The 21,744-nt window shown below is 39.8% G+C and overlaps 1 protein-coding gene and 1 long non-coding RNA gene across 5 annotated transcripts in view; one reads left to right on the forward strand and one right to left on the reverse strand.

Annotated features, from left to right (window-relative positions):
* The window catches only part of myo5b (myosin VB), a 355,668-nt gene that overhangs the window by 289,102 nt on the left and 44,822 nt on the right, over positions 1–21,744 (forward strand). For all 4 annotated transcript variants that reach the window (XM_062972559.1, XM_062972560.1, XM_062972561.1 and 1 more), the window contains 6 exons: positions 1,771–2,010; positions 7,148–7,384; positions 12,118–12,202; positions 13,449–13,597; positions 16,156–16,275; positions 17,693–17,830. In XM_062972559.1, coding sequence (XP_062828629.1) covers positions 1,771–2,010; positions 7,148–7,384; positions 12,118–12,202; positions 13,449–13,597; positions 16,156–16,275; positions 17,693–17,830 — 969 coding nt within the window. The remainder of the gene's footprint in view (positions 1–1,770; positions 2,011–7,147; positions 7,385–12,117; positions 12,203–13,448; positions 13,598–16,155; positions 16,276–17,692; positions 17,831–21,744) is intronic.
* LOC107982332 (uncharacterized) overlaps positions 1–21,744 on the reverse strand; it is a 190,252-nt gene that overhangs the window by 116,427 nt on the left and 52,081 nt on the right. The gene's annotated exons all lie outside the window — the stretch shown is intronic.

Genomic DNA, 21,744 nt, shown 5'->3' on the forward strand with positions numbered 1-21,744 from the left:
TGTTGTTGTTGTTGTTGTTATCCCACTTTCCTCTCTTAAATGAGACTCAAAAAAATTACAAGAGCCATACTGTTTCAGACCAAAGATCTTTCTAGTCTATACAGTTCTGTTCCCTATGGGAACCCTATCAGTAGGTTATGACTGCAGCTCCATCCTATATGAATGCATATATTGAGAGTAAGTCAGGATAAAAATGCAATCTATAAATAAATACACCCTACACTTTGTGCTCCTCAGCAACTATTTGAAAAAGGTACACAAAGGCAAAGTATTAATTCCTAACCTCTTTTTAAAAATACATTATTCAAAAACATAATTACACTTTTAAATTATTTATTATAGCTTTCCACAAAATAATACTGCATTTGGGATTCAACAAGATTTCCAAATTCTAAAGACTTTTGCTGGCTCTTCCTCTTTTTTTCTAGGTCACTCCATCCATCCTTCACCTCCCATTTTGCTTTTGGGTTTTTTCCTGACCTAGAAGCTTGGGCATTTTTCAGATTTTAAAAGTGTTAAGAGCAAGTCATTTCAGTGTTGAAACCGTAGAGGCAGACACAATTGTTCTGCAGCCTCTTGAAAGGCCGGCTTAATGAAGCTGTTCACACTGAGAGCTGCCCCAAGGCGAAGTAGAAATCTGGAAATGTCATCTGGTATCAGCCTCTCTGCGGAAGAGCTTACCTGATGGAACAGTGTTTATCTGAGTCATATTTGGGAACACATCTGTCTGGTGAAGTTAGTCTTACAGCTAGTGTTCATGATCTCTCAGTCTGTGGGGGCTGCTTTCTCCTCGTGGCAAATGCAGCAGCATCAGAGCTGTTTGCAAGAACAGAATATGGAACCTCGTATCTATACCCTTTAGTTCCCCTTTCCCTTATTTTTTTCTGTTTCTTTTCTTTTGGCATGCAAAATGCTAAGTTCTACTCAGGCTAGACAAGTCATAAGATCTGGAGTGAAACTTTTTTAGAAGCGGTAGATAAGAGAATTACCCACCAAATGATTTTTTCCCTTTAGTATCCAAGATTACATTGGCTTGAATTTTATCTAGAAATGTAGTTTAGGCATCCAGAGAAAAGGGGGAGGCAAAGCCTGCAAGGAAATGCAAAAACAATAAATATAGTAATTTCAGGTGTAAACTACACTACACCTCTTTGTCCTTTGTTTAGCAGGACAGTTTTAACAATATGAGGATTGGGAGGATTTTAAAGGAAGGGTAGAGAAACATGGGCTTTTGGTCTTGGATTACAGCAGTCTATCTGCAGTAAACAAAAGGTAAAATTTGATCCTGTATTGTACAGTTATAGGGATCAATCACTTATGGCTGAGTATGATTGTCTTCCAAAGTTAGACTGTTGGTGGTAAGTCTATAAGTAACTGTAGAGACCTATTCTGGATCTTCATGGTCCTGTGTAGTTGTGTGTACTTGCCTAAAATAGACAAGGTAAAAACAGTATATCTTTAGACACCCTTCTTAAGCATGTAAAACAGAAAGAGAAAGGGAAAGCCTCTCACTGGCTATCCCTACGCATATTTAAAAAGGAATAGATCTATAGATATGATCCCTGACATAAACATCTGCTGTTCTTTTTTATAGTGCTAGGATCTATCCCAATTCTTTCAATGTGATATTTGGTACCAAATTTTCTGTTAAAGAAGTAATGTTCAGGAACACACCCGCTTTGCTAACTGAGGCATACTTGCATTGTTTGAGACCCTCGTTCTCTGCTCCCCGCCTTTTCCTGAAGGTCATGTTATCCCTTTGTCTTGTAGATGCTCATGGAACACAAGGCCACGGTCATCCAGAAGCACGCCCGGGCTTGGCTGGCTCGCAAGCGTTTTGCCCGATTCAGAAGTGCTGCTGTGGTCGTCCAGTGCTACTTCAGGCGCATGAAGGCCAAGCGGGAGCTGAAGACCCTGAAGATAGAGGCACGGTCTGCAGAGCACTTGAAGAGGCTTAACATTGGCATGGAGAACAAGGTTGTTCAGTTGCAGAGGAAGGTAGATGAACAGGTAAATCCCCTCCGTCCTCTTGTGTTTTGTTTAGGTGGACTTCTCATGTGTTTTAGGGGTGGCACTCATTTTAGGGGTGGCACTTACCCACAGAACATATCATAGCCCAAAATGAAAGTAGTGGATGTTAAGAAATGTTGTAATAGCTATGTTTAAATATTTGAAAGAATGTTATGTTGAAGATAGATCAAGCTTGTTTTCTGCTGCTCCGGAGACATAGGACACATTAGAGTGAAATCAAAGTGCAGGAAAAGAGATTACTGATAGACTAGCCCTAAAATCATGTGCTTCTCCTTTCTGTGGCTTAATGTTTCCAGTAACATTTCAGGTCACCCTGGAGAAATTGCCAGACATGGCTAGTAGATAGCGTTTAAAACCGAGGTCTACCACATGTAGCTGACTACAGGTCTTGTCATTGTTGACCATTGGCACTACTTTTTTGACTTGATGGCTGTTTCGTTCTGTCAATATCTGGAGGGCACACAGGTTGAGTTAAGAACATCTTAGATAGGCTATTAAGTCACCAGATGAACATTAGGTAGTGATTCCTATATTTGGTAGGGCTTATATAAATTCCCATGCAATCGGAAGGTCAGATAATCTCTTTGGAGAACAAACTGGTAGGATCTTCAAGGGTAGCCTTTATTTATTATTGTATATCTTCAGTTCTAAGAAACACTTTCCTTTCTTTATAAATATCTCTAAAAATGAGGTACATCTTAGAATCCTGGGTGCTTTTTATACATATTTAAAAACTGTTGGTAGTTGTTCCGTCTGCCAGAGGTTTGGTTTGCATTTTTTCATAGTTATAGAAAATAGCACCTGTTTGCATTTGCTCCAGGGTTGCTGCAGATTCTGCAGCAGTCTGATAGTTAGGATATTAGCAGAGTTTGTAGCCAGCTCAGCAAAGTCTTTGCTGCTTGCAGCCTGCAAATGTATCTGTTTGTTCTGGAGACTGCCACTTTTTCTGGGGAAAGAAGGCTCCATTTTGAGAAGCCTTTTGCCTTCTAGACAAAAAGAAAAAGAACTCAGATGTGCTTATGTGGCCAAGCCAGGCCATCTCTGACAAAGCCATCGTAAGTACTGACTTGCCTTTAAAACCAGTGCCGAGCTGTCAGGACCCTGGCTGCAGAGCACCAATAACCATGCACAGAGACCAGAATCTATCTAATATCTTTATTAAGAAAATATATAAAGTCAATAAAAACAAGTGTAGAATATAGTTCAGAAGTAGACCTTTCAGGAAAGGTCAAATATAGTCCAGGAAAATAATGTCCAATATGTGATATTAAAGTCCAAAGTTATAATCCAATAACCGAAACACACACTTTGCCAAGCAAAGTGTGGGGAGGAGACAAGGTCCTTAAGTCCATAGAAACTTGGCAAATAGGCTGGAAGCAAACTTGATACTTGGCTAGAACAAGACTCGAAACAAGGCAACAAGAGCAAAAACAAGGTCCGTGGTGAACGCGGGACAAGGCAAGCCTGGAAACATGATCCGGGAAACAGGGAACTGGAGTACGAAGTCTACACACGATCTCACTCCTCCAGCTGACGAATTGACTCCGCAAGGATTTCTTTGCGGGCAAACACCTATATAGGATCTTGTTTTCCCGCCAAGGAACACTTTCCCTGGGGAACAAGAAACGAAACCCATACTGTGTCCAGATGCATGACTCCTTAAAGTTTCCCAAGGGAAACAGACTTAATCAGCTAATTGTCTGGCAGCTATCCTGGCGCTCCTGCGAGTCGCCTCTCGAGCGCCTCTATCTCGATTATAATAATCCCGGTGAGAAAATGGGGGAGATTTCTGCTCAAGGCTTGTTTGGCTGACTTCTGGTGGGCAAACATCTTGCAGGTGCAAGGGCTCCAATTCTGGCTGAAACGGTGGGAAACCCAAGTTTTCCTCTTCATCTGCCACAATAGTACTGGGAACGGGACTACATGGCCCATGAGTCATCACACGAGCATAGATAGGGGAAAAACCTGTTCTTTCTAATAGCTTTGGCACTGGGGCAGAGAACATCTCCGGATTTCTTTGCCACTGGAGGAAGTCCTACCAACTTCGCCTCAAAAACTAGCTTTGAGCTTAGATAGATATAGACCTTTTTGATAGCAGCTCAGGGCTAGGGTAAAGAGGATCTCAGGATCTCTTCGCCTTTGGTGGAAGTTAACCCAGCAACTAAAGGGGAAAAGCAAGCAAGGAACATCTGCAAGGTTTTATAGGTTGACTGTTTTTATTTGCAACCTTAATTATATGTGCCAAGTCTGCCAAGGACTTTGTGAAAATAAAATTTTGTTTGATTGGTTCTACTTGAAGTGCCTTTGGTTACTGGGATTTCCAGAGCTTCTAAGTAAGGCCCCCGCAGTTCACCTGGGCAAAGGAAGAAGCACATCCTAAAGCTTAAAAAGGTGCCTGGGTGTGATGGCATAGTAGTACTGAAATTAATGTGTATCTTAAAATCGATAGTATCTTAGAATCAAATAAGTATTGTATTTTTCTTTTCTTTTAATTATGATATCCCATCTTTCTTTTGCCATGGGAGGGTAAAATATGACCTGGTACTGAAAAAATATTAAAGATCACATTATGATATGTGTGTGTGTGTGTGTGTGTGTGTATGTATAATCATTTTGTAAAAAGCATTAAAAATAAAAATACAGTACAAAAATACCGTTTTAAAAGACTTCTCACAATCACTTTAACCATCAATGCCTATTTAAGGAGCAAGGTCTCTGCTTTCCTCATTTTGTTAGCAGCCACCAAGAAGACTGCCCTTTGTCCTCACCCTACGATCCTGTGATGGTGATGGGGCCAAGAGAAAGCCCTCTCTGAAGAATCTTAAAGCTTGTGAAGGTTCATCTTGGGGGGGATACAGTCTTCCCCAAAATTATCTTTCTTACTGTCATGCGAGACCCTACTATAGCTCCCAGATTGCCCAGACAGCCATAATGGCTAAGGGTGTTCTGAAAGCTGTATCTGTCACAAAAGAGAGCTTTGGTTCAAGGTATCTGGAAATAACCAAGGAAAACCCTTCTGAAGGTCATAGATGTCAAAAAAAGAAAACTGACATCTTGTGTGAGCATTTAACAACAACAAAAAGTCAAAGGCATAGCCTTGCTTAACCTTGGCTCTGACTGAATTAAATAAGACAATTATAAGTCTTGAAGAGAAATCCCTCCAGTGTGCGGGTTTTGTCATAGCATTGAAAGGAAAATGCTGCCAAGCCAAGCTGTCCTACTAAGACTTCATTGTGCTGTTCTTCCATTGCTTATCTCTATTGACGGAAAAGCCATGCCAAGGCAGACTTCAACAAAAAAGATAACAATCTTTGACCTCTTTTGCTTTCCTTGATCATGGATTACAAAGGAAAGCTTTTTTTTTAACAGAAAGATGCGTATATTGGAAAGGCTTTCCTTTAGAGATTTGGAAGAGACTTCCATTGGCCGAGTTCTCCGTTGCCCTCAGTTGTGGCATTTTATAACAAAAATTTCATAATGGATATTTCAACAGTCCGTAATATCAACAGATAATGACATCATATTTAATTTCGCCTTCTTACTGTTATGAAACTTTAAAAGTAATTATCCTCTTATTTGCAGAAATGTTATGTTCTATATTTGAGAGGTTTAAAAATACAGTCGTTCTTTTACAGAATTTCCATAAATGCACCTACAATTCAGTTGACATGTCCTCTATGGCTCTTGATCAGAAGCATTATTTTTTTCTATTCATCTTTGTCTTGATCTTTCTCACCCCAGCCTTCCACACAGGATTTCTCAGAGAATCACTTATCGCTGTCTTAAAGATAATGAGACTTCTAAACCTCCCGTCAGTCTCATTTCGTTTCTGAGCCCATCTAATAGTTATTGACTCTTGTTCATTTTGATGGCAGTCCTATTATATAGTGTTCTCCTAAGCATTCCCTTCTCAGTTCTTAAAACCAGAAAAAGAAAAGACTTGTGATCTGGGATGTAATGATGCACTAAGATTCTTTTCAAAGGAAGTAATATTCTTCCATTTTGAAAGCCATGCCTTTTTTAAAAGAGTATTCATATTTTGGGAGTTAGTCTGTGAAAATTTCACACACATGGTTGTTTTGTGCAGAAAATTGCTTTTCCTGTGCAACAGTAGTTCCCAACCTGTGGCCTGTGGACCACCAGTGGTCCCCAAGAACTAAAATATAGTCATTGCTACTACACTGCTGCAGCAAGACTCGTCTTGTGAAACCCTCTTATAGTGCTGAGGCAACGGGGATATCGGGAGGCAACATGCTTCCCTTCCTCCCTCCCCCTGAGCAGAGCTCTTCCGTATGGCACCTGGAAGTGGGGGCACCTTGGTGTCTTCATTTTTACACCTGTTCCTGGGGTTATTTGGGGTGATGATTCAGAAAATTGCATTGGATAGACCACATCAGTTCTACATTATTAAATAGTTTTCTGTGGGCAAGCAGATAGCGATTACTGAAATGGCACATGTTCTGTATCAGAAACTAGAACTGATCTGGTCTATCCAATGCAGTTTTCGGAATCAGTACCCCAAATAACCAATCCAAATCTAAACTTGATCAAAAACTTACTCCTAACCCTTTTAGTACTAATGTTGAAAAGTGGTCCCTAGTCCAAAAAGGTTGGGAACTACTGCTGTACAAAGAGCAGCATTTTCTGCACAAAAATAATGTTTCTATGGAAATATGTTTATGTGTACAGAATTGTGTTTACTGTGCAAATTATATAAGTGACTTTTGCACAGAGTAAATCCCCAATTACAGAGCTTTCTATACAAGAAATAGAATACAATAGAGTTGTCCCGGAAGACCTCGGAAATGGCTAGAGAGAACATCTCAGTAGTCACCATTAGGTCATTCAGCATGACTTTTGGTCAACATCCCGTGGAAACACACCATACAATTTCTTGGAAGGCCTAGAAAATGCCTAAAGATGACATAATTTGTCAGATGTAGGTAAAGGAAATCACAGATACATGGGTCCTAATGTAATACACATTTATAATACTATAAAAACAATTAATAGTTGATTATTTTAATAATGGCTGTAATTTTTTTCTGGTGTGTTATTACTTCTGTGGAATTTTGGGATGAACTCATATGTTCTTTCTTTGGTCCCCTCATTGTAGAACAAAGAATACAAGCTCCTGAATGAGCAGCTCTCCACAGTCACCTCTACTTATTCTGTTGAGATAAGCAAATTACAGAAGGAACTGCAACGCTATCAACAGAAGAATGAGGACGAGAACCAGATTACAAATTTGCAAGAAGAGATTGACACTCTCCGGTTGGCGCTGGAAAAGGCGCACGGGGAGAGAAAAATTGTGGAAGATACCTACACAAAGGAGAAAGACGTCCTCCAAAAGGTAAGGCACTCTTGCGGTTTCTAGGTTCACTGTATCATGGTGTCAAGGCTTGGAAAAGTTACCTCTTTGAACGCCGGAATCTCCTTGCCGGTGTGGAATTTGGAGTCCAACAAGTAACTTTTCCAAGCTTATTTCTGACAATATTTTACTCTTCATAATATGGAAAATATATGAATACATCTGAGCAAGGCATGTTAAGAACGTTCTGTATTATCCATTCTCCACCAAAAGAAAAAAAGAATAGAGACTTCTGACTTTCAAGAAATCCTGTCAGGAAGAATAGCCCAGCAACAAGAATTTTTTAGCAGTTTGGCACATAATAATAATAATAATAATAATAATAATAATAATAATAATTATTATTATTATTATTATTATTATTATTATTATTATTATTATTATTATTAGAGAATTTTTACCCCACTCCTCAGCTATAAAGGCACTCAGAAAAGCTTGCAACTGATATTTTTTCTTGGGCTTACAATGCACAAGTATCTTCAATATTTGCAGCACTTGAACTTCTATACCAGTTTCCGTGATCTTGCTGTGATGAATTACATAGATTGATGGATCGATTGATCTGAAAACTTTCCTATTTTATTTTGGATTAACACTTAACTAGAAAGTTGCAAAACTCACATAACAGATTTTAGAAACATTGATTCAGGGAAATCGGATCCCGTAGTTTCTGCATTCTGTTGTAGAAAGGAAAAGAAAAAAGAACAGTCTGAACTCTACAACATATATAGTTTATGCTATTTTTATTCTAGAAAGTACAGGGTGTTTGAAAAAGAACTCCCTAGTTTCCATTTAATTTAAATGGAAACTAGGGAGTTCTTTTTCAAACACCCTGTATTGGCATGAGGAGTTTCTTTTGGGGTTGTTTCTTGGGAGGGGTGGGTTGATAGTTATGTGGAAAAACAATGACAAGGGGTCCTTGATAAACAGAAATATTTGCCCAATATCCTGCCGCATCATCTGAGGTTCAGCATTTCTTATTTTCAAGTCTTATCTTTGCATCCATACAGACTAGAAACTAGCTTTTTCTCTGAAAACACTTTCTCTGAAAAGTGTCTTATGAGATTTAATGTTGGTTTCCTGATTCTGATTTCCATAAATTAGAGCTTGGGATTAGTTTGGGATTCAGAGTTATCATGATAAAAAGTATTATTTCCATATTCTGTTTCAAACTATGGCTTGTAATGATTTGCAGCTGTGGCTTTTCTTTGACTTGTTTCTCTCGGTGCCTATCCTGAAATAAGAACTCACTAAAGGTGGGAGAGAGAAAACAAATCAGAAATGGGAAAACAGACAATGGTTTGTTTGGTCATCTTCAGCGCAATGTGTCTTAAAAGAAAGAAACACATCATGGTTGCCATAAGCAATGCCGTGTTATGACATATGAATATGCGCTGTATGTGTTGTTGACTGGTGAAAATACTGAAGTCGTGCAAATCCTAAATTTCCCAAACTGTGCTTGAATGGTGGTCCCAACCACAGCAGCAACTTATGGTTGGGTTGTTATAGTTTGTTGTTTTATGTGCAACAATGAATGCACCAAGACCTTTTTGGGAAGAAAAAAAGCTGTTCTACTGTAGTTGTTTTGGGTTTTTTCTCCCTTTTCTGTTTTTTGACTTTCTGTCACCCTTGAAGCACACCAAATGGCTCCTTGTAACACAAGAATCCTTTATAAAAAATGGTTTGCTTCCTTCCATCTCCTGCTTCCCATTTAGGACTTTAAAAATGCAGTGTACTTACACTACTTGATAAAATGCCTCTGCAGATTCTCTTTCTAAGAAAACCGAGGAAAATAGATAAAATTAGGCTGCAGTATAAATGTGTATGTCTTTCCGGCATGTAGGACAGGAGAAAAAAAATCTGTATTATACTGACATTACAAAGCTTTCGTTCACTGTAACTCAGAAACCATGTGCACTCTTGGTAGCAATTTTCTAAATTATAGTTGTTCTGTTCTGAGCTACAATTGTATAGACAGAAAAGAATGAAGTTTTAGGGGTTGGAATGCAGTCTCATAGATGGTGCAGCACAACAAAGCAGTATCACATGGACAAAAATAGTTCGTTCAAAACACTTTCTTGAAATAAAACTGCTACTAGACACAGGGCTTGGCATTTCATTATTTTTAGCTTGCGGATTCAAGTTAATTACTAATTTTTATTCAGAAATAAAGGGAAAAAAATAGAACAAAAATATGAAAAGGAAAATTTCATAATATGAAAAGCTAAGACATTGAACACAAATTAGGACCTCATCCCACAAATGGGGGGAAGCGGGAGGAAGAATCGTCTTCTTCCCATGGCTTTTTGTGACATTCCGTCTTGAAAGAAGACTGAGAATACACTCACCCCCATCACACAGTATCATCTCCACCCATTTCTACTTAAATCCTTCATTTCTAACCACACGGGTGGGTGTAGTCCACCATGTCATCATCCATAGAGTGCCCACGTTACAGTTTTCTTTAAAGCAGTGGTACTCAACCTGTGGATCTGTCAGGACCCAGGCTGCAGAGCACCAATAACCTTACACTGAGGCCAGAATCTATCTAATATCTTTATTAAAGAAATATATAAAGTCAATAAAAACAAGTGAAGAATATAGTTCAGAAGCAGACCTTTCAGATAAGGTCAAATATAGTCCAGAAATGTATTGTCCAATATAAGATATTAGAGTTCAAAGTTTTAATCCACTTGACCGAAACACACACTTTGCCAAGCAATAGTGTGGGGAAATAACAGAGTCTTTATAGTCCAATGAAGCTTGACAACAAGGCTGGAATTAAACTTGATTCTTGACTTGATCCAAGACTTAAAACGAGGCAAACATGAAGCATGAAACAAAGTCCGTGGCAAACGTGAGACAAGGCAAGGCTTGAAACTTGATCCGGGAAGCAAGGAACTGGGATTACGGAGTCCACACACGATCTCTCTCCTCAAGCTGATCAATTGACTCCGCAAAGTTTCCCTTGCGACAAACACCTATATTGGGTCTCGTTTTCCCGCCAACAGAGCTCTTTCCCTCGAGAACGAGAAGCGAAACCCAACTCTGTCCAGATGCATGACTCCTTAGAATTTCCCAAGGGAAGCAGACCTAATCAGCTAGTTGTTTGGCAGCGATTCTCAGGCTTCGGCGATTAGCCTCTCTGACTCCTCTATCTCTAGTATAATTGTCCCTCCGGGAAAACGGGGGGGAGTTCTGCCCAAGGCCTGTTTGGCTGAATTCTTGAGGGCAAACATCCTCCAGGTGGAGAGGCTCTGGCTCTGGCTGAACCGGCAAAAATCCCATGTTTTCCTCTTCGTCTGCCACAATAGTACTAGGAACAGGACTACAAGGCCCATGAGTCATCACAGGATCCCAGGTGTTTTGGCTTACAACTCTCAAAAACTCCAGCCAGTTTACCAGCTGTTAGGATTTCTGGGAGTTGAAGGCCAAAACATCTGGGGACCCACAGGTTGAGTACCACTGTTTTAAAAGATAGAAGTCCAAAAAGTAATAGTGGCAGAAGGACCCTTAAGAAAAATGAAAAGACCTCCCATACTCACATCCACACTGAAACATCAAAATACAGACTTAAAAAGGGTGAATGTACCATTTCTCATCCCACAGAAAAATTCCAATTTCTAAGCATTTCTAAGTGCAGGGAGATAGAGTCAGGTCGATTCCAGCCCGTCTTTAAAATCCATCCATTTCTATATGCTTCAGTGACAGTCTCACATAGAACAGGGCCTGCATTTTTGATGGGATCCATTGAATTCCATCTTTTAAGTGGGTAAATTCAGAGGACAACCTCTGTCTGATAAGGTCCTAAATCTAAAGTAGTCACCCTAACTAAAAACATGCCTCCACTAACAAACAAGATTCAAGTTAGACTGAGCTTTTTTTCACTCTCAGAGAAAATGAAGTTAGGTACCCTTTATCTTTGCTGTGAAATAATCATTCATATTGTGCCAGAAAACAGATAATAAAAGGTAAATACAGTTTTTGGGTCTCTGGTGACTGGAAAGTCCTTCAGGACTAGTGGAAATATGTTGCTTAAGGAGATATTCCTGCATTATAATAAATTTGGGGGAAATCGTTTGCTTTCAAACTGTCATGGGCATGTTGTGCCTGGTTGTCTTGCTTTTTAAGCATAAGATTTAAAAGCTGGATTAAGGATTTCATGATGGCACAGAGAGTATCAACTCACTCCTGAGCAATGCATTGTAGAGAATCCGATCATGTTATAGATCATTTAGTATTAAATGAGAGTTCCATAGCTTTTGAACTGTTAATTCATATTAAGCCTCTTACATGGGGACATTGGAGGAGATGGAGTAGCTGTCCATCAATGAATACTGTCTACTACCATAGAATTTATCACTGAAAAAATCTGATAATTTTTTGTGAAGCGCTGTTTTCCTTGGAAAAAAAACCCTCTTTGCCTTAAACTTATACAATATACACTATTTTTAATTAAGCTGTTCTTTTTTAAAAATCCAAAAATTGAAAACTTGCAGTCACTATAGTGTATTTTCCAAAATATTTTTTCAGACTAAGCTGTCAAAGTAACACTTCCACTGTTGTGTATCGTTATTCCAGCAACTGAGGGAGAACGAGAAAGCAGTTTACCTATAAAAGGCAGCCAGGTGAAACCCAATCGCTCTATGAAGCTGGTTGACCTTGGCTTGGCCTCCATTGTAAATGTTAATATTGCTCCCTTATTTTGTCCTTAGCGGATATCGGACTTGGAGGAAGAAAATGTGCTGCTAAAGCAGGAAAAAGAGAATCTGAACAACAAAATCTTGTGTCAGACGGAAGGTAAGGAGAAGAGGCTTGTGGATTAATTAACACTGATAATGATCTGAAGAATCTGCAATGCTGTTTGTTGTAGGTTTGTTTTCTTTCTTATGCGTCTGAATCTTTTCCCCTTATACACAGCTTTGTGAATGATAAGCAGGAAATGTTAATCTTCTAGCAACACTTTTCCCCAAAATATTTTTGAAATCTCTCAGAGATGGGATGGAAACTCTCTGGAGGGAAGAGGGAAGTTGAAGATAAAAGATTTCCTGAAAATGTTTGCAAATTGTGCTTCTCCCCCTTTTCAATTTAATTTCTAGAGTAACTGAGAGCAATTCTAACAATCCCAAAATGCCAGAAACCAGAAAAGAGGGGTACAAACAGCAGCATTTGTACCCTCCAAAGGATCTGTTTAAAAAGACATGGCACAATGAGCAAATAGTTTAACAAGCTGATTTAGAAATAATTGTGAATGTGAGAAAACAGCTGAAAGGCCGTAAGTGTGAGGAATGCAAGCACTTGATCCATACCTTGTTCTATATATCATATTGTAAAAGCACCTAGCTCTCAATTTTTTTTCTTTCAATATTGGGCTATGATCAAACAAAAAACCTTTATTTAAATACCAAATGAGGTTTAATTGAGTAGCCATATAAATCTGTATGTGCCTAAAACAAGAATTTTGAAGCAGTTTCTCTTATTTTTAGATGTAGTATAGAAAATATTTTGCTCGGTTTGGGAGTAAAGCAGTGGCTCTGAGATGGTATTGGCCATGCTGGCCATGATTTTGGTAGTTGTAGTCCGAAATCCTTGTGGCTTGTCATTCAAAATGTAGCTTTCACAAGGTCTTAACTGATTAACTATTACAGGTACTGTGTACATGTTGTGCAAACCCCATGCCCACAGGACCTACCCGCATCCAACAAAATGTATCGTCTCTAGGAATTTTCTAGGTCCTCCAGGTGATTCTATTATAAGCTTCCAACAGAATTTAGTATAGAGACACATTGAAGGACTAGCAAATTCCTAGAGAAATATCCTCTAGGAATTAGCTAGTCCTTCAGTGTGAACTTTATACCAACTTCTGTCGGAAACTTATAATAATTTTCTAGGTCCTCCCGGATGAGTGTTGCCTGCATAGACAAGAGATAGATGAAAATAAAATCACTAAATTGCTATCCATCTAAAGTGGACAGCAGTGCCCTTCTCTATCAATCCAGGAGTTAAAACATATCAAAAAGGTTCCCCTTTGTTTTTCCCCTGCAAGATGAAATTTCACAAAATGCCGTTGAGGAAAATCTTCTGATGAAGAAGGAGCTGAATGAGGAGCGAACTCGCTATCAGAACCTGGTGAAGGAGTATTCGAGCCTCGAGCAGAGATACGACAACTTGAGGGATGAGATGACTATCATAAAGGTAATGGGAAACTATTTTTACCTTGATACTACACTGAGATATTTGTAAATCGCATTCCGTCCACTTGAATACTCTCTCTGACAGCGTTCTGTAACTGCTTCCTGCTGTGGTTAAGGGTCACTGTGGGTTGGAAATGACATGAAGGTCCACAACAATGACAACTACTTAGTGCCAAGCAATTTCCATTAACATAATAGATGTTTATTTATATATTCATTTGTTTCACACAATTTGTCAGACCCCTGGCTGCTGGGCACCAATAACCGCACGGAGGCCAATCTCTATCTAATATCTTTATTAAGGAAATATATAAAAGCAATAAAAACAAGTGAAGAATATAGTTCAGAAGCAGACCTTTCAAATGAGGTCAAATATAGTCCAAAAATGTATTGTCCAATAAATGATATTAGAGTTCAAAGTTTTAATCCACTTGACCGAAACACACACTTTTGCCAAGCAATAGTGTGGGGAAATGTCAGAGTCTTAGAAGTCCAATGAAGCTTGACAACAAGGCTGGAAATAAACTTGGTTCTTGACTAGGTCCGTGACTAGAAACAAGGCAAAACATGAAGCGTGGAACAGGGTCCGTGGTTAAACAGCAAGGCAAGGCAAAGGCTTGAATGCTTGATCCGGGAAGCAAGGAACTGGGGTTACGAAGTCCACACATGATCTCTCTCCTGAAGCTGATCTATTGACTCCGCAAGAATCTCCCGCGTCAAACACCTATATTGGGTCTCGTTTTCCCGCCAACAAAACTCTTTCCCTAGAGAACAAGAAGCGAAACCCAACTCTGTCCAGATGCAAGACTCCTTAGAATTTCCCAAGGGAAGCAGGCCTAATCAGCCTGTTGTTTGGCAGCGATCCGTAAACTACGATTTGCTTCTCTGACTCCTCTGTCTCTAGAATAAGATTCCTTCCTGGGAAACGGAGGGGAGGAATGCCCAAGGTCTGGTTTACTGAAGTCTTGAGGACAAACATCAACATCCGGCAGGTGAAAGGACTCCGGCTCTTGTTGAACCGGCGAAAACCCCATGTTTTCATCTTCATCTGCCACGATGGCACTAGGAACAGGACTACAAGGCCCATGAGGCATCACACAATTACAGATAAGAATGCTTCCAGTTCAAGCTTCATTTCTAATATAAAGTTTCTGTGTGTCCTGAGGTTTGTCTTTCAAACTCCTCCCCTCATATGCAATAGAAAGAAAATAATAACTACTCTATAGGTGGACATGTACACAAATATATGCCAGCATTAACCCAATGGATCTGCAAAGCAGCAGCATCAGAAGTGGGACACAAGGTGTGTAGATCACACTATGTTACACCATCAGGAGAGGTGACACCAAAATGACTACACACTTTTGTGCAATGTTTCAGTAGAATGTTTTAAGGATCCTTGCAGTTAGTTAAAACCTAGCAATATATTTTGTAAGTCCAGTTTACATGTATGTTATCAATACACTAACAAGATTATGGACTTGAGACCGTCACATCTCTGTTTCTCTGTGCTGCCGAAACGGAGTCCCACGGAGGCCATCACATGACGTGAGGCGACTTTCAGTCTCTGTGGCGGCAGCACAGGGAAACGGAGGGAAAGCTCCATTTGCAGGAATCGGGTACTACCCGACTTCCAACTGCAGAAACCACAGAGAAGACAAGGAAGGGTGCAGAAAGGACATCAGATGGCTGCCATCCTTGAAGATAGAAAGCCACAGCAAGGAATGAAAGAAGACAGATCCCTCCGCTTTCCCCCACTGTGATGAGATCCTAAAACTATTTACTGCCTTTCTTTATGAATTCTGTAATGCAACTTTATTCAGGTCAGAACTATCATTACTACCCAGTTACAATGACACTTCGCATCATAGTTTTAGCTGTACGAGGTTCAAACACGCACATGGTTTGCATTGCTGCTGATTTGTTTATAGTGGCTGATTTAGTAAAAATATACAAGCAATGATTTAAACATAACATTAGTTCAATAGATATTAAGGATGGTCTTCTACAAAGTAATGTCCATGGGAGTGACACCATTGGTTATCACACTGGGTGACACCAACCTTAGTGATGCCACTGTTACAAAGTCACTTATTATCCAGACAAAACATTCAACAAGTGAGATCTGCAACCATTTTTTATTCCACTTCTTTCCCTGCTACACATCAAACCAACATTCTTTTGCCATGAGGTATACACAGTATTCCTAAATCAAGGATGAGTAACTATAGCAGGTCCGGATATTACTTCTATGCAATTTGCCTTTCTAGAACCCACATAGATTGCTGAAAACTAAGGGAACAGAAACTGAGACTGTCACAGTTTTTTATATCAGTGCACTGGAAGGCCATTTCCAGGGTTTTCCAATTACAATTGTATTAAAACTACAGTGCAACCCTGTAACTATGGGGGATTCCAACAAAATCATTGTTTTTGTGTGAAGCCCCCCCCCCCCCCCCCCAGGAATTGTTCCTAACAAATCATCTGTATTATGTCACTACTGGTCCTTAAGTCTATCTTAGTAAACACAACTTTAATGTAGTCTCTTTCATTGGACAGCAAACTTCAGGACACAGAAGAAATCCGTCTAACCAAAGCAGCCTGGAATCAGATTCCAATTACCCATCGATTTCTACATCTGAGATTGGAGATACAGAAGATGCGATACAGCAAGTGGAGGTATGTGAATGGACTCGAGACCGGCATTGTTGTGGGATCCCAGCAAAGAGATTGCCTCTGGTGACACGGTTTGCTCTCTACGTAGTCTAAATGAAGGAGATGAAGTAGAGACGGGCTTCGAAAATAGGACTAATACATCTTCATTTTGCTGTTGGAAAGCAATAATTAATTTATTAGAAGAAGCAAATGTCAAAACCTCAGGCTAGCACTGGGCAAATTGTTCTGTTTATTTAATTTGATTAGTCAGTTAGAGCAGATTAATTTTTAAATGCATGCTTTTAGTAATCACTTAGGCCTCTACATAGAGAGCATTAACTCATGATGATGGAGAGTAAACCTGGTTTCTCGTAATGCATTTATATGTGACCGACTCTCCTTTTGGAAGGGTTGCAAGCTCCTAAAGACTCGTTTTAGCTTAGTTGTGTTTTCATAAAAGTTTTCCAGCCTATCTGAAGCATGGCTATTAAAGTGGTGTCAAACTACATCAATTCTATAATGTAGATGGATGCAGAAACTTTTCTATCTCTGTAGCATGCTGGTTAGCAACAGAAAGAAAGTTCCAACATTTTGTAAGACAAATAAGAATCCGTTAAATTTAAATTATGAGCACCACAATTAAGACTGATATTTTCAGTTTCGTAAAAGAGACATAATTTGTTCAGCCTGCATGGACAGCGTTAGAGGATCTTGCTGTAATCCTTCTGTTATGACTAAGCACTCAGCAAGTGGTTGTTAGAGGTAAAAAGAAAGTGTGGGGACAAAGATTAGAAGTACAGACAGTAGAATAAAAATAATATATTCTTTGGCCATTCATCCTCCTTCTATGATCTTTCTTGTGATTTTAATCACTTTTCAGTATTTCAGTGTCCTCCTCTGTTACAAATGGAGTTAGACTTACTAGTTTCCTGTTCTTGAGAACTAGAAAGATGAAGATGGATTTCTGAAATACTGATTTTATTTGGATAGGTTCTCTTTCTGTTGGGCCAAGAAAATGTGCTAAGCGTCTTATGCCATCCAGACTCACAACTTAAATAATATGTGTGATTGATTTGTTTTCCTTCAAGCCCATAAGCATCTGTTGTGTATGCTATGCCAGGGGCATTATGGAGGTGAGTTCTGGTTAATGTACCCCATGCTGGAAATGTTCTGCACAAAATCTGTAGACTCTTTCCGCTTCAGTGTGTGTGCATGGGGGCGGTAGTCAATGATTCTTAGACACTCAATTGAGGAATACTTTTAAACTAAACCAGCCACGCTGCCAGTTCTTTTTCAGCCATTCAAAGCATGTAGGTGTTTCCGAGTAGCTCTCCATGCCGTCTTGTGTTTTGCGTGTTTCACAGGCAGCTTGGAGCTTTCTCCTGCACTTTAAGGTAATTGTGTGGATTCATCTCTTTTTTCCACTATTCTTCTACCACAGGAGGTTGGCGTGGAGAAGGCAGCTATGGACATGACTCTCTTCTTAAAGCTTCAGAAGCGAGTGCGAGAACTGGAGCAGGAAAGAAAGAAACTGCAAAGCCAGTTGGAAAAGAAGGACAGCGAAAGCAAGAAATCCCAGGTACAAAGTGACATATTGTTGCTTTCACTGTTGCTTTCAAATCTATACCTGGCATTTGCTGACAAACCAGAGGAATAAAGAGACTAGACAACAGGAGTGGAATGAACTAAGGGCAACTTTATTAATTGTTACCAATTTAAATGTTTCTTGGTGGTAGTTAATCTAATTTGGGGGAGCATATTTGATATACGAGCGGCTGAGGAAATTGGTCATCCTTAACTCAAGCCCCCATCCTCCCCTGGGCAAAACACTAAAGCCCCTGAAAATAATCCCTGATCAACATGGTCACTCAAAGGTCTAGCTCAGATACTGGAAGGATAGCTAGAGGATGTAAGCCCCTGAGTCCCTTATTAGACTGATCTGTGGCCAATTGTATAAGGGAAATCCTAGAAATGCTTGCCATTACTGCATTCCAATAGCAATGCATAAAAGGTACTTACTGGGGGTTCTCCAACTGTGGCAGGAATAAAACTATAGTACTCTACTTCACTGGTGATCACAACTCAGTACCACTAAGGAAAGCCATGCTTAGCTTTGGAATTTATACTGGGCCTCAGGCAGACAGACAGATAGATAAATAGATTTACACTTTAAAATATACCGATTCCGACATACATACAAATTCAACTTACAGAACCTATCTTGTTTGTAACTTGGGGACAGCTTGTATTGCAATCTGCCAGAAATCTTGTATTAGAACCCATGCTCAAATCTTGCAGTTCCTTCTGCCTTCAGTCTTACTAAGCATTGTCTTTTCCAATGAGTCACATAATTGCACTGATTAAACATCAAACTTAAATGTTCATCAGTTGCATTACTGCTGAATACTACTAATGAAACCCCATGAAACATCTAATGAAACAGTGAAAGGGGCTAGAGCTTATGCCAATCCCCATCTCCTTCCCTGTCTAAATGTCTGTAAGGAAAAGGGTGGTTGTATTAATGCAGCAAACGACAATGACACCCCATGAAACATATCATGAAACTGTGATGAGGTTCTTCTCTCCCTTCTTCTCTATCTTCTGCCCTGCCCAAATGGCTGTAGGGAAAAGGACACATCTGTTTGTCTCTTTATGCCATTCGAAGCATCAGCATCCTGAGATCTGCACACCTGGGTCCCCCACATTTATTTAGAAATCTGTGTTCAATTCTGATGCTTTATTCTTTTACTCCCAGTTTTTGCCTTAGGACAGACAACTGCCATCACCGGAATGCATAATCAATATGGGAATGATTTATCTCATGGTAGGGTTAATTGACCAGACAATGACTCTGTTCCTGAGCTGTCATGGATGCAAAATCCAATCAATTCTATTTCCCAGGCAGACAGGAAATTTGGGTCCAAACTTAATTCTGAGATTTTGAGGCCAAGAGGTGCAAAGGCAGCCTAGACATGAACGTCCGTGTTTTTTGTGAAGTAGAGTTTGGTTCTGACATGTTTTTTAAATGGCACATGTTAATTAAAGGAAACACCCCTACTTTTTGGGTGGAATAGGGATGAGGACTTATAGAATCATAGAGTTGTAAGAGACCTTGTTTTGCTTCTTGGCAGGGGATTGGACTGGATGCCCCATCCAGTCCAATCCCCTGCCAAGAAGCAAGAAAATCGCTTCTCAAATCCTTCAGCGAACACAGCCAGTAAGCGTGAGGACTGGGGATTCTGGGAGTTGTGTAGGACTTCTCCTGTCCCAGTTTGACAGGAGAAGTCCCAATTCATCATCTCACACCCACTTTTCCACCTGATTTTAAAATGTTGGGGTTTCTCTCTCCTCCCTCTTTCCCCCCTTTGTCCTCAGCTTCAGTTGCTGCAAACTAAGTTTAGGAGTGCAATTCCCTCCCTGCAGATTTGAGCAAAAGCAAACTGCTGTAGCCTCTCCAAGCTTATCTGTTTTTCCTCATTAATAACTTTTGCCATCTTGATCACAATCTGATGTTGCTAGGCGATGTATGTCTCTATTCTCTTCAGTGCAATGTTGGCAAGTATGGAGTTGTAGTCCAGCAAACATAGTTCATCCAGACTCTTCCAGAGTGTGATAAAACCTCAGCAGCTCCAGTTGAATGATGAGGATCAGTCTTGTTTACGTACCTACATTTAAAATTTGGGAAGCTCTCAGATTCAGTTCCTGGCATCTCCAGTTTTTGAAAGGGCTCAATTATAGTAGTATTAGAACTAACCAACACATCGTTGGAAGGAGAGATGGGGAACATAGGAAATCCTGACTCTTTCTGCTCCTGGCAGGCTTTCCACAAACAGATACCAAGCTGGTAAGGGATGCTTTCATATTAAGGTACCTTTTTGAGAGCCAGCGTGGATTGCGACTCAGGAGACTAGACTTCAGTTCTGTGCTTGGCTATGAAAGCCCACCTGGTGACCTTCAGCAAGTCATACACGTACTCTTAGTTCCAAATAAGCCAATGATAGGTTTGCTTTAAAGATACCAAAGGCTGGAAATGACTTTAAGGTACCTAACAAGAAACTTTCTGTGCTTGGCAGAAGTTGGTTTTTTTGAACTTCAACTTCCTGAATTCCTCCATCTAGGAAGATTGCTGATGTTTCCAAACTCTAGGCAACTTTGACATTTCAAGGGCGCCTAGCCCTATCTTGTCTTTCTACATAGTGCTGGTGTTTAAAGTAACATATTTATAAAAATAATTCTTGAATACAGCTTTGCTTGTGAAAAGGTAGGAGGCCTGGGAAGTGATATGCATCTCTGCTTGTCTTGTTCCCCCATTCAAATGCATGACTTTTAACCAGCACAAAAAAGCTGCTTTGAAACTCTTTATCTGGCCATGGAATGGTAATTGCCTTCTGGTGATATATTATAGATCATGACATTTTAATTTTACTTCTACCCACCAGTTTGCCAGTTTCTCACCCAGTGACCAATAGGATCCTTTAAGAGATAGTCTCTTTCCTTTTTTATATAGTCTGCTGGTCCTGCAAAAGAGAAGCTTCTGTTTGAGGTTTTTCTGGGACAGAAAGGAGAATTATTTATTTAAAAGGATTCTCATCACAACCATTCCTTGTAGAATAACACTTCTGCTTTACAATTCATTATTTATTAATTTTTATAAAAACAAATGCATTCAAGAAAGTGGAAAGAAAAACAATCTTGATGCATTAATGCACATTAATGCAAGATACCAACTGGACCAAGCATGGACCTTTGGATTTTGTTGGACTCCCATCAGCCATCGCTCCTGCCCATTAGCCTAAGCAGGAATCTAAAAGTATATTCTGAATCACCTAATTATGTGGAATACATTGCCACCATATACAGCTTTTACTTTTACTCCACTGTAACATGAAGGGCCTTCCTTCCAAGCCTTTGAAATTATTTGCAAAACCATAACGGGGAGTTCACCAAATTGGATTTCCTGTATTTCCTACTTAAGTGAGACTCCACTTTGTGTCCATTTGAGATGGGCAACTGGTAAGAGTTGAAGGATCACATAGACTTTCGCGGGGACCTTGGAGGGCTGTTTCCCAATTGCTTTTGGAATAGTCTTGAAAGCAAAATATTTGGACCAAAAATGTCCCTATCATTTTTAGGGCCATGACTCTGGGTCATTTTAGGTCAGGAAAAGACTCCTTTCCCCCCAAAATCAATTGGCACAAAAGCTTGGGTGTGCATATGGCCCACACGTTCCATATCCCATTCCTTGTGGTTCTACAAGGTTCGTAATACTCAATCTTTCATCCCCAAAGTAACTTTGTGGGGTAAAATAAGTGGTAAAGTAGTAATAATCCACCTAATGGTTTGAGTGTTAGATTACAAGTCAGGAGACCCAGGTTTGATTCCCTGCTTGGCTATGGAAACCGGCTTGGCTTTGAACAGCAATAGGGAACTATGGCCTTCCAGAGTTTATTGGATTTCTCCTCCCATCAGCCCTAGCAAGCACAGCCCATGTTG

Source organism: Anolis carolinensis, chromosome 2 (assembly GCF_035594765.1).
Source record: "Anolis carolinensis isolate JA03-04 chromosome 2, rAnoCar3.1.pri, whole genome shotgun sequence".
NCBI lineage: Eukaryota > Metazoa > Chordata > Lepidosauria > Squamata > Dactyloidae > Anolis > Anolis carolinensis.